This window comes from Phocoena phocoena, chromosome 2 (assembly GCF_963924675.1).
Source record: "Phocoena phocoena chromosome 2, mPhoPho1.1, whole genome shotgun sequence".
Taxonomy (NCBI): domain Eukaryota; kingdom Metazoa; phylum Chordata; class Mammalia; order Artiodactyla; family Phocoenidae; genus Phocoena; species Phocoena phocoena.
In genome coordinates, this window is record NC_089220.1 from 9,798,098 (window position 1) to 9,811,179 (window position 13,082).

At 47.5% G+C, this 13,082-nt stretch overlaps 1 protein-coding gene across 1 annotated transcript; it reads left to right on the plus strand.

Annotated features, from left to right (window-relative positions):
- The first annotated feature begins 1,678 nt into the window (after nt 1-1,678).
- On the plus strand, nt 1,679-9,498 carry LOC136118722 (uterine milk protein-like). Its single transcript, XM_065871990.1, has 4 exons — nt 1,679-2,315; nt 5,112-5,379; nt 7,098-7,245; nt 9,292-9,498. The coding sequence occupies exons 1-4, from the start codon at nt 1,679-1,681 to the stop codon at nt 9,496-9,498; spliced, it is 1,260 nt and encodes a 419-aa protein (XP_065728062.1).
- Nucleotides 9,499-13,082: the final 3,584 nt, after the last annotated feature.

The window sequence follows — 13,082 nt, forward strand, 5'->3', positions numbered from 1 at the left end:
CTCCATGAACTAGTCAAAATGTAGCCCACAGTCCTTTTACATGTTTGTTTCTTCCTCAAAACCAAGATCTCCTTGAATTCAAGGGTGAAGTCTCCTCAAGGGTGGAGGTCAGGCCTGAAGCCTTGTGTTCCCCCAGTCCCTAGCCCAGAGCATGGCTCTTAGTAGGAGCTAAGTAAGTGTTTGTTGAAATAACACAGGAGTAATTTAATGAACAGTAGCTCAAACGGTACAACAATCCATTAATTTGTTTATTGTCTCACTGGGAACTGAAATGATTCATCTCTTGTTTGTTCTGGACAATATTTGAACACAATCTTTTGGCCAAGTTAATATTAATTCAGGTTTATCCATTTCATTACACCAGTGGCAGTATAAATAAGTCACTGATGGATGCAGAGAACAGCAGCAATAGACAACAGCAGGCTCTCCTGGAGGGTAAGTCATCTTTCTCCTCTTGGGGACAGTGAGGGTCCACATGGGTAGGTATTTTATTGCTCTTTTGCTATGGTTCAAGTAGCATCTGCCTTAGTGCCATGAAAAAGGTCACCAGTGGTGGCAGTGATGATGCAGGGAAGTGGACCCTGTACCCAGAGCTGAGCTGGTTACTGTAGGAAAATAAGGAAGGGAGGACCTGGCCCTGCCCTAAAGAGGTGAAACTTGAACGCAAGCTCAGGTCCTCGTTCTCATCTTCTCCTTTCCCATCACTGGGGCCAGAAATCCACCACTGGTGCCCCCTTCAGATGCAAGGCCTGACTTTTGGTCTCAGTCAATCATGGGGGGCACTTACGGGGGCAGAGAGGGTTTTTGCCCTGACAGTGGGTGAGGGACCATAGCTGTGAACACAGGGAGAGCTTAAGTGAGGTGACCAGGATTTCCTGAGATGACCTTTGCCAGGCCCTTGATTCAGCTGATGTCCAAGTCGCCTGAGCACCACCTGGGCTTTACTTTAGAAATCACGCTGGCAGCTCTAAAGCCAGATCTGGCTGGGTTGCATCTGGGCCAGCTGCTACTAGCAAGTTGCTTTTGGCAAGATTGAATTTTCATGTAAAAATATGGATTTCTAGATGCTTCAGAAACAAAAAAAATTCCGGCACCACTGACCCAGCACTGCCACTAATCACAGCTGGAGCTGAGTGACACCTGCCTCTTCAGCCTGGCCACGATGACCCATTTTCCACAGTCCCCAGCACACCTTATTGCATTACACTTGCTGTCTTTCCACGTGGGTATTTCTGGCCAGATCTCTGCAGATGTTTGAATCTACAATCTGTGCTCTCTCTCTCCTCTTGTTTCTTTCCTTTCCACACTTTTCAGGATTTTTGTCATGACCTCTGTATTAAAAAAAAAAAGAAAGAAGAAGAGCAAGCAAAAAGGATAGAAGAAACCCCAGTGTGGATGGAGAAGACCCCCTTGCAGAGTAGGCTAGGGGCAGAACTGATTCCCTGTTAATCAGGTCACTTACCTTTGTCTGAAGTCATGTTCCAGAATACTCATTAGCCTTTCCTTGTTAGACTTAGCTAGGATCCTTCAATTAAGGACAAATAGCAACCCCACCCAGGTGAACTGCACCCAGGTAAGAACGAGCCTTTTTCAATCCCCTCAGCATTGAGAACACGTTCCATAGAAGATTCACCCGTATACCTCTTCCTTCCAATAACAGCTCTGGATTGTTGCAGAAATGTCCCACAGGAAAATACATCTGGTGCTGTCTCTGGTCCTCATCCTCTGTGGCCTTTTTCATAGCATCTTCTGTGAAAAGCAACAAGACTCCCAACAGAATATCAACCTAGTCTTATTAAAGAAAATTCCATCTCTCTCCCAGAAGACGGAAGCTGGCCATAAGGCGCTTGCCCAAGAATTGTTCAAGGCTTTGATAATTGAGGATCCCAGAAAGAATATCATCTTCTCCCCTGTGGCCATCACCATCGCCCTGGTCACCCTCTCCCTGGGGATCAAATCCACAACGCGCACCAACCTCATTGAGGACCTGGGACTTGACCTCAGAAAAATTCAAGTGTTAGACAAGGACAAGCATCTTATCCAGACGTGGAATGAGCTAGTGAAGCAAGAGGAACTGAAGCACAAGGACATTCTCTTTATCGATAACAACAGGAAGATCAAGCAGATGTTTCTGCAGGAGATAGACAGAGTACATGAAGTGGACATCCAGACGATTGACTTTAAAGATACAGAAAAAACCAAGAAGGCCATCAATCACTATGTGGCTGAAAAGATACATAAGAAAATCAAAGACTTAATCACCCACCTGGACCCTCAGACTGTCCTATGTCTTGTCAACTATGTTTTCTTCAAAGGTGAGGTTTATTAAATGCATGAATTCTCATTTGGGGTAAACTTTGCCCTTGTGTTTCCTAAAAGATTTAAGTCAGGAAAAAAAAAATTTGTCAGTATATCCCATTTTCCCAGAAACCAGTAGATCCAAAACTTTTTAAATTGACTTTGATATCATTGTGTTGTCTAACATTTTTCAGTATTTCTCCTCTTAATCTTCTCAGTCATCTTGTTTGCCGTGCTTAAGATATTTTGGAGTAAAAAGGCAATGACTCTTGCTGGTAAAAAAGGGAAAAAGAAATCTTTTTGCAGAGGCATGAGCGTTGGTTAATTCACTTGTTTTGTAAGGTCAGATCAGCGTGAGATGAGATGCTTTTCGAAGTTCTGTCCATTGTTGAATTCAGGCTCACACACCAGGTGTCTAAACTAGCAGTTTAAATTCCGGGTCACAGATCTTGACGTTGCCCTTGTTTCTTCAGGTGGGCTCAGAGTTACCGCTCACTGGAATCTATTTATACCCTCTTACTCCACTTAGCATTACCAGTCTCCTTCCGCCATGGACTCTCAGCCAATGGCCTTGCCTCCTGCCCGAATGGGGACAAGAAAGCAGTTCTGACAGGATGTCCTCCATGTGCTGCCCAAGGCTCACACACCTCTCCTCTCACTCTCCCCTCTGGTCACAGTGAAGGAGTGTTTGTCCCCTCCCCTTCCTCAATGCAGGTCCCCTTCCATCCTGCCTGCCCAAGGACTCCCTCCACTTTCCTCTTACCCCATAGCTCATGCCTCTTTTGTCTCCTTTGCTGGTTTCTCCTCTTCTGACTTCTACAACTGTTTCCTGCCTCACCTGAGCTCACGAACTCAAACATCATCTGTACTCGGACTATTCCCCACACTCTAGATGCAGCCTGGACCACCTCTTCTGAGATCCAGACTCTAATACTCATCTGCCTACTGACATTCCTTTGGGGACATTTCACAGACCCTCGAACACAATCCCCCCAACCATGCCCAGCATCTGCTCGCCTCAGAGAATCACAATGCCATTCACCCACCTTCTCCTGAAAAAACCTCCCCTCCAGCCTCCAGATTCAAGAACACAGTAAGTCCTATGGCTTCTGCCTGCAGAGCTGATCTGGAGTGTGTTCGCTTCTCACCATCTGGTCTACCACATTTGTAGCCAAGGCCACCACTATCTCTTGCCTAGATGACTTGCCCCAGCTGTCTAATGACTGTTTCCATTCGCGCCTGCCTCCAATCCCTTCTCCATTAAAGGACCAGAACAATTTTCTTAAAACATAAATCACATCATTCCCCCATCTGAAGCCCTTCCATAGTGTCCTGATGCACTTGGAATGCAATCCCACCCAGACCCAGCTGTGCGTGCTTTGAGACCTGCTGATCCCTCCAGTGTCTCCCCATCACTATCCCTCTCATTGTTATGCTTTGCCAACAAAGACCTTCCCTTCTTCCTTAAATGCATCCTGCTTTTTCCTGTCTTAGTCCATGATGTTCCTTCCCTAGGAATGTTCTTCCTCCCCTTCTTTGCCAGATGGAGCACCCTCTTCTTTTAAGCCTCAGCCTCAATGCTCCCTCCTCAAGAAGGCCTTCCCTGGTCTTTCAAAGGAAGTGCTTCCATGCTAGCACTCAGCTCTTTACTTGCACCTTTCCTAATGCTCATCACACTTTTAACCATTTACAGTGGTGGATTGCTTTTCTCTCTGTATCCCCCTTAGAAAGTAAACGCCATGAGGACACAGGTCCTCTGTTTTATTCACTGCTATAACCTCAGTTCTCAGTATGGTACCTGGCACATTTTTTGAGTTCAAGAAATTTCAGATTTGAATGAGTCAATTAATGGATAAACTGTTGTGGATTAAACAGGGTTCCTACCAGGACATGCAGATTGTTTGTTCTTTACATGATAAGCGAAGGAAATGCTCATAAAACAATGCTTCCCAGCACAGGATGTTTGCTCAGGCTACTGGGACCATTATTCATATTTGGACTCACAGTTCCAGACTAGGTGCCTAGGACATAGAAAGTGCTCCACAAATGATCTTGGAGGGATCATGTCTCTGTATGCTTCAGAGAACTATCGGGTATGATTCCCTCTTAAAAGCTTTATCTATATCACACTTTAGAAGGCAAGTCGTAAAAACAGAACGGAGAGGACCGTAAGCCTGGCTATAGAATCAGAAACAAGGCTAACACTTGCAGAGATTTTCCAGACCAAACTAGATGGCCGTCACTCTGGGTGACATGCATTTTTTAACTGGTGTGTACCTTGAATCTTTTTTAAAATCCACTGGGGAAGTGCATTAGCTAAAGTAGGAGTTCACGCAGGGGTGTGCATGTATGCGCAGGTGTGTGTCTTTCTGATGAAAAGTTTCCCTCCTGGAATAAGTTACATAAATTTTAAACAGATTTCTTTACCATAGGACTTCTTTGAACTCTTAATACACTCAAATGCAGTGGGAGTTTTCAAAGAAGGGTTGCTGTGGTCAATGTTTCCTAAATTATTTGATGACAGAATCCTTTCTTGGTGTTATATTTCCAGAGGCAGGTATTTTGGTAAACATCCTTTGAGAAACACAGATTTAAAGAAATTCTATGGTGAACATCTTTGAAAATCATGTGTTAGCTTTTCTTTCCTTTGCACCAGTCTAGAATTTTAAATATTCTGTTCACTATGGTCAAGGTATCACCAACAATAGACTGCTTCCTTCCCAAGCTGATGACCTCTGGGGTCCCCGAACCTGGGGGTGGTGATGATTTTCCGCCAGATCATTCTTTGACTTTTTCCTTCCTGATTTCCCCAGGCATTTGGGAAAGAGCTTTTCAGAGCAACCTCACGCAGAAGGAGGACTTCTTTGTGAATGAAAACACCAAAGTGCAGGTGGACATGATGAGGAAGACAGAGCGGATGGTTTACGGCCGCTCCGAGGAGCTGCTTGCTACGATGGTTAAGATGCCTTACAAAGGAAATGTGTCCATCATTCTTGTGCTCCCAGATGTAGGGCAGTTCCACTTTGCTCTAAAAGAGATAACTGCTAAGCGAGCTAGACTTCAGAAAGCCAGTGACTTCAGGTATCCTGTTCTGGAGGAACATTCTATTGCATTGCATTTTTGCTCAGCCCTCAATTCCTCTATGTAAAAGCCTTATTGTGGCGGGGGGTGGGGAGTTGGGCATCTGGTTATTTCCTAGCATATTTGTAGAAAATGAAACAAACCAAACAGAAAGAATAGCAGCCTGAGTCCCCTTACCAGCCAGAAGCCCCTTAAACTGTTAATTATGGTTCTTTTTGTCACATGTACAGCATCAGAAACCCACTTCATACAAGCTCAGGATGGGTAAAGAGAGGAGTTTATTGGGAAGATACATAGGAATTTCACGGAACCCCAGGGAATAAGCACAGCCAGATCTCATGAGGGATTGGAACAAGGGACTACAAGAGCACCCAGAGCCCCATCTCTCTTGGTGTCACCAGTCCTTGCTTCTAACCTCTCTAGCTCAGCAAACCAGCTTTTCACACACATGTTAGCCCGTGATCCACTCACCCAAAAAATATTTTCTGAGCACCTATTGTATGCGAGAAACTGCTTGGTGCTGGGAATATAATGGTTAGCCAAACACTTCCCTACTATCGTGGAATTTTCGGTCTGGTGGAAGAGGTAGAAAGTCAACTAACAAATACACAATTTCAAACTGTAGTCAGAACTAAGGAGATAATGAGTAGGGTGACATCAGAGAATTCAATTGTGAAGTATTAATTAGGGCTCTTAGTTAGTTATGACGGTCGGGGAGGAGCCTAAACAGGTAAATTTCAAGCTGAGACCACTGTAGACAGGCATGGCTCTCTTTCATTCGATCAAATGCTCCTCCCCACACTGAACTGAACATCTTTCGGTTCCTGCTGCATATTCCTGGAAGGGAGCATTGAACTAACCGAGCTTGGGTATGATATTCACCGAGGTCCCATCGAATGTGGGTAAATTAAATAGTGAAATCGTGATTTTCAATGGCCCACTGCTCTGAGCGGCAGGGTTGGGGAGACAGTCTTCAGGCAGTAAATGTGTAGATTGGGAAGAAATCTCTCAACAGCGTTTACTCCTACAGTTGAGGGCCACGGCAGAGGGGGTCTGCCATCTTCTGCCATGGTTGTACCTACCACAACGTTCCTGGTTGGGACAGAGGGGGTACAGCAGTAGAGAGACCCAACTGAACGGGTTGCTAGCCCATCAGAAGCTCAACACCGCACTGACATAGTCTAAAATGTCGGGTGGGAGGGCTGGCACTACGCGTTCTGATACTCTCCCTTAGTCATAGAGTGGCTGGTCTATAGAGGGAAGAGTCCTCTCTGTTCGAAAGCTTATCATCCAGGCTGGAGCTTCCTCTCCTGTGAAAACTCCCTCTGCTCTACCTGCAGCACAGGGACCTCATGCCCTCCATCTCCCTCACCACATTTAGGGTCATTGCCCAATTTAAACCCCTGCTTCCAGAAGAAGGGTTGGAGGGACTCAGGGCTGGATGCTCTTGGTCTGACCCTCATCTTCTCTTGCATAGAGAGCCTGTGAAGGGAATCATTTGAATAGCAAGGTATATTTTGAGTAAGTGGTTTGCTTGGAAATTCAGCATTGCAGCTCATACCCTGGCATCTTTAATCTCTCCCCAACCCAGCACTTCAAAACAAACACTTCTGTTACCTTTTCACTCGGAAGAGGTCTTTCAGCCTAAGCCAGGTGCTTCCCCTAGACTCCAGGAGAGGGACATTGTTCAGCTTCCTTGTCGATTTCATTCTCAACAGATTGGTGCACTTAGTTTTGCCCAAGTTCAAGATCTCCTCCAAGATAAACTTAAAACATCTGCTTCCCAAGATTGATGTCAAAGATGTGCCTACTACAACAGCGACCACCCAGAGCATCACAAAGAAGGCTTCTCTATCTATTTTGGAGGTGAGTGGGGCAATTTCTAGAGTCTCTGTTTCATCCACCACAGTCCTGATTGAGAAACATTTTTTTTTTATACAGCAGTTATAACTCTTATCTGACTGGGTCCCTGGGCTTTGGGGGTTCTTTCGTCATTCACTCACTCAAAAGTAATTGCATCAAGCACTGGAGGCACTGAGGGTGAAGTCGTGAGCCAGCCAGACAACACCTTACTCTCGTAGCCGTTCCATTCTATTGGCGGGGTAGACAGTGAGCACGCCAACAGACAGATATGTATTACGTCCCCCAGTGATACTTCCTGTGAAGAAAAGAAAGCAGAGAAACTGGGAACGGCACGCTGGGGTGCAGTGAGCAGGCTTGAGAAGGCCTGGGTTGGCCTTTATGCCAAGGCCTGAATGAAGGGCAGGAGAGAGAAGGGGGCAAGTACCTGGGGACGTGTGTTCCAGACAAAGAGAGCAAGTGTATCCTAAGGGAATGTGAACTTGAAATTTCTGAGGAACCCCAAGAAGGCCCAGGCAGTTAGAGTGCTGAGTAAGATGGAGCCTGGTAGGAGGTGAGGGCAGAAGTCAGGCAGGACCAGGTCATGTAGGTGTCCCAGGCCCTGGACAGGACAGGGGTTTATTCTGACTGACATGGGAGACCACCGAGGCTGACATGAGCTGACATATGTTTTACAAAAGACCACTTCTTGCCGCGCGGAGAACAGGCAATGGTCCTGGAGGAAGAGGGGGACCCATTAGGAAGTTTGGCGGGTAACCCAGGTGAGAGGTAATGGAGGATGGATGGGGCCTTCGAGGGAGGGTTAGCTGTGGTGAGAAGGCTCTGTGTGCCTTTTGAAGACAGAGCTGGGGAGCAGGGAGGGAAGAGTCGGGCTTGTAAGCTGGAGCCTGGGAAACGATGGAGCCAACGCCTGAGGCAGGAAAGATGGAGCAGGAGTGGTTTGGGGGAGCAGACAGAGACTGGCTTTCTAAACTTGAGGTGCCAGTTAGACATCCAGATGCCGGGGAACATTTATTTATGAGATAATTTTACTCATCCTGGTGGGTACAGGGGCTGCCCTCCAATGACTCCACCAAGGTCACTAACTGGCTGGCTGCTATGTGGGCACCATAGGGGCAAGGATACTTTGAGGACTTTGCCCAGGACATAAGTAGCAAACACAATCCCTCCCCGCGATACAGCACCTGACAAATTACAAAGCACTTTTTCATGGTTTTTCTTGCTCCAGTCTCCCAATGACCTTGGGGGTTGGGACAGGGCAGGGGTCCTGTTCTTTAGTTGGGAGATGATGAACCTGTCACTCACAGACACTGGATGGAGTTCCCAGGGTTGGGACCCCGAGGGGATGCCGTGCTTCCCGTGGCCCAGTGGGTGTAAGCACTACTTACCGTGTCCAATTCAAACAGAACCCACCCGGCAGGTGTGCCCTGAGTGCTGGTTGTTGGGCTGGGTTTGAGAGATGTTGAATCCATCACCGGTAATGCAAGCAATGTCATGGCCACGTTCCCCAGCAGGGCCTCTTGCAGATCAGGGAGGCCAACATGCATGTTCCGGCACAAACACTTTTACACGGAGGTTAAATTGTCCTTGCATGGATGGAGACAAGAACAACTAGCCCCCTAGTAGTTTTTATCACATTCTTCTTGAAAGTGTTGGAAATGACTATCTCTCAGTCGTTCTATGGGATTTTTTTCTAAGCCTACAGACCACCCAGCCTTCCTCTGTGTTTTATTCCCCTTTCCTGCCTTTTGAACATGTTAACACCTTGAGCTGTCTGCCCTGTGCTGAAAAAGTCTGAACTCAACAATTACCAACCCTAGTATCAACCCCACTCGGGGACATCTGGCCTTCAATGGTGAACCCAGCTGCTGGGAGCTGAGGGTGGTTTTCTAGGAATGGAAGTCAGCTTTCCTCCACCTGCCATCGGCCATGGAGGGAAGCTGCCTCCCTGATCTTGAGCACAGGAGATAGCTGGGCACACCGCCCCGGCTTGCTCTCCAGCCAGCCAGGTGAGTTCACTCCCAGAGCTGAGAAGGAAACTGTCTCTCCCAGGCCGTGCATCAAGCCGAGATAGAGGTGAGCGAGCATGGCTTACTCACGGATGCAGCCAAGGACGCGGACGTGTGGAAGGTCCCCGTGGACACGAAGGAGGTCCCTGTGGTCGTGAAGTTCAATAGACCCTTCTTGCTGTTTGTGGAGGATCAGATGACTCAAAGAGACCTCTTTGTGGGCAAAGTCTTAAACCCCAAAACTGAGTAGAGGGGCCAGGCTGTACTGCAGGAACTTAGCTGGTCATGAATAAAATGAATACAATTCACCGCCCTGTGCATTAAAATGCCGAGACTCACAAGTGTGGTCTGGGAACGGAGTGGGGAGGGCCACTGCTGGTCTTCTGGCCAAGAGCAGAGCAAGTAAGAAGCAGCTTGAGGGCCTGCCAGAGACAACTGGCTGGGGCACCTTCTGTCCCGGAAGAAGGCTGACATAGGCAGGGAAGCAATTCTGAGGGGGCTGAGCAGGTGCGGGGGAGCTGTTTCCGTCGGTGGCTGTCTCATTAGCCTTGCTTCCTGTCTAGCTGGAATCAGAGCCTGTCGTCTCATCTGTACAAGAGGAGCTGTACTAACTCCCCCAGGCAGCTTGGGGCAGAGGCAGGTCCCACCGCAGAGAGGAGGCTGGGAAGAGGGTTGGTACCCACAGACACCTCAGTGGGCTTCCATGTGTTCACCCAGCTCCAGGGGGAAATGGGGATACCCGGAGAAGTAGAGGATCCCAGATATGTTGGCAGCATCTTCTCTGCCCCATGCTCTAGTCTCTTTTCATCTTTACAACAACCCTCTATGAGGGAGTTATTATTGCCCCCTACTGGAAACGAACTAAAACTGATGAGGGGAAAACAGGATTGTGTGTGTGTGTGTGTGTGTGTGTGTGTGTGTGTGTGTGTGTGTGTATGTGTGTGTGTGTTTGAGAGGCTGGGACTTGGGAACTAGCTGGCTGGCCATGACTTGCCTTGGACATATGGGAGGGATCATGGAGTCTGATGGAAACCAGACATTTGACTAGGGAAGTCAGATCCAGAGGCCATGGGCACAGCTGGCAAAGACACTGGCCAAACAGACTGACCCAAGAGTGACACCCAAGAGGCGGGACCTTGCCTGGGTGGGCTAGCTCAGAGCGGCAACTGCAGCAGACTAGGACAGAGGGTGAAATAAAACTCTTCTGGTAGAGAGCCCAGGCTCAGTGCTGAAAACACAAGGCCAGGAATGAGATTGGAGGCCAAAGATGGGGCAGGGGGGACTGACTGCAGAGCCATGCGATGACATGACCAAGCCAGAGCTACCTGGGGGCCCACAATTAGACCCGGGAGCCTTGGACTGGATGAGAGAGGGCTGGTCACCCCAAACCACAGAAGTCCCTCTGTGGTGGGGTTTAGGACACAACCCAAGTATTCTCTTCTGGGAACGATGTGACCCTGAAGGAACTCCATCCACTACCAAAGGAGTCACTTCAGGGCTAAAACTTTCACTCCTTTAACAAGGATGCTCAAATGCCCAAGAAAGGAGCTTGTCACTTGCATCACCACTTATAGCCCAAGATCCAAGAAAGGAGAGGCCTGGGGATGGGCCACAAGAGCAGCTTGGAGAAGTAGCTCAATAAGGAGGCTAGCTCGAGAGAGGAACAGTAAAGTGGATTGTTCTAGAAAATGCGCAGGAAGTGAGTCAACAGCATAACCAGAGGGAGGAAGGGCTAGAGATCCATGCTCGTGTATGTATTATTTCCAAGCAGATCCACGGCAGAAGCAGAGGGGGAAGGTGCTCGTGAGGATGTTGGGGGCCTGGACCCATTTAGTAGAGGATATTGAGGGTCCAGTGTCCCACACGCTAAAGGGAGGTAGGCAGTGGCACGTGAAACAAGAAGATTATTGGCACATATAGGAAAAAGCCCGGGAAACGACTGAGAAGCAGTCAGCACCCAGGTCAACTCTGCAGACTTAACCAAGCCCATCTGCCCAAGCTCATGGCGAGCTGTGCCATCTCACAAACTTTGGTGCCACAAATGTGGTGTCTTCACTAGAGGCCAGGGTAGGCTTTTTCTATGACTGCAGCAGTGAGCTGGTGTGATTCCAAGGTTGATGGTGAGAGGCGTTTGCTTTCATATGTGCAAGGGCACATTTTCCTGCCCTTTGCCTCTGAGATTGGACACACAGGTGAGGTGTCTGTGCACCAAGGTCAAAGGTTTGCACTCCAGGAAGGAAACCAAGCAACCCAAGGAGGTGCTACTCAATCCTCTTTCCTACTAACACATGACGTGTGTGATAGTCAATTTTATGTGTCAACTTGCCTGGGCCACAGTGCCCTCATATGTGGTTGAACATTCTTCCGGATGTTTTGGTGAGGGTGTTTAGGGGGATGATTAACATTTAAATTGGTGGACTTTGGGTAAAGCAGACTGCCTTCCATAAGTTGAAGGCCTTAATAGAACAAAGACTGACATCCCCTGAACAAGAAGGAATTCTACCAGCAGGCAGCCTTCGGACTTGACCTGCAATGTCCACTCTTCTTGGGTCTCCAGGCTGATAGGCTACTCTGTAGACTTTGGACTTGCCATCCTCCATAATCACATGTGTGAACCAATTCCTTAAAATCCCTCTCTCTGTCTTTCTCTCTCTCTCCTTGCTCTGGGCCAGGCACTGCATAAACGTTGCCCATGTACAAACGTTTCATTCCCACCACAGCTCTGTGAGGGTCTCTACTGTGGCAGGGTCTGTAATAGACTCCAAAATGTTAGTCTCCCGGGATTGTTTCTTCTTCCCTAGCGTGTGACACACGATTGTAAAGAGCCAAGTAATTTATGTGCAAGCCAAGAGTGAACTGGATTCCTCTTAGGTGAGAAAGGAACTCTGGCCGTGTACTTCAATTTTTTTGTTTATTCATACTGCAAATGTGTCTTTATAAAGCACCCAGAAAGTTCTTGGCACTGTTCTAGACCCAGGGGTAGCGTCTCAAACATCAGTGGGTGTACCAGACTCCATCAGTGCCTGGCCAAAGTGTCCTTGGCTTTCACCTTTCCAGCACACACCTGTTGGGTCCTACTGTGAGTACCTTCTGCTCTCCATCTGGGGCTTCAGCACACCAGACAGGCCAGAGGTACCTCCAGCCCCACCCTATCATAGCATCAGATTCAGTATCCTAGGAGCCTTTATGTTTTAAAGTGCCTTTTGATTGGAACCACTGTGCCGACCTGAATGAGCTTTTATTTTGCTTTACATGTACAATTAAATAATTCTACTTTTTAACAATGTTTTATTGTTTTTTGTTAAAAATAAAATACATGCTCTTTTTGAGAAATTAAGAGAAGACAAAAATCTACAAAGAACATAAAAATTACCCAATTCCATCACCAAAAGACTCACTCATAAAAAATATTCATTTAGTTCCACGCTTGGTTCTAGATCTTAGGTAAACAAAAATCAATGATCGGGCTTCCCTGGTGGTGCAGTGGTTGAGAGTCCGCCTGCCGATGCAGGGGACATGGGTTCAGTGCCCCGGTCCGGGAGCCATGTGAGCCATGGCCACTGAGCCTGCGCATCCAGAGTCTGTGCTCCACAACGGGAGAGGCCACAACAGTGAGAGGCCCACGTACTGCAAAGAAAAAGAAAAAAAAATCAATGATCCCACTTTACAAAGCTTTTGATATGGCGGGAGAGAAAATTTTGCTCTATTCTCTGAATTTCCTTCCAGTCTTTTTTTTCCTGTACATGGATCATATTTATTTAAAGCACCAGTAAAATACTGGAATGGTTTAGTGTTGTAGTGAAGGCCTCAGCCGGCGGGTCAGATCTGTCTTCT

Excerpts from the sequence above, each read along its gene's own strand:
- LOC136118722 (XM_065871990.1), top strand. The coding sequence starts at position 1,679 with ATGTCCCACAGGAAAATACATCTGGTGCTGTCTCTGGTCCTCATCCTC. Across the intron at positions 5,380-7,097 it reads CAGAAAGCCAGTGACTTCAG|ATTGGTGCACTTAGTTTTGC; the intron begins GTATCCTGTTCT and ends CATTCTCAACAG. Across the intron at positions 7,246-9,291 it reads CTTCTCTATCTATTTTGGAG|GCCGTGCATCAAGCCGAGAT; the intron begins GTGAGTGGGGCA and ends TGTCTCTCCCAG.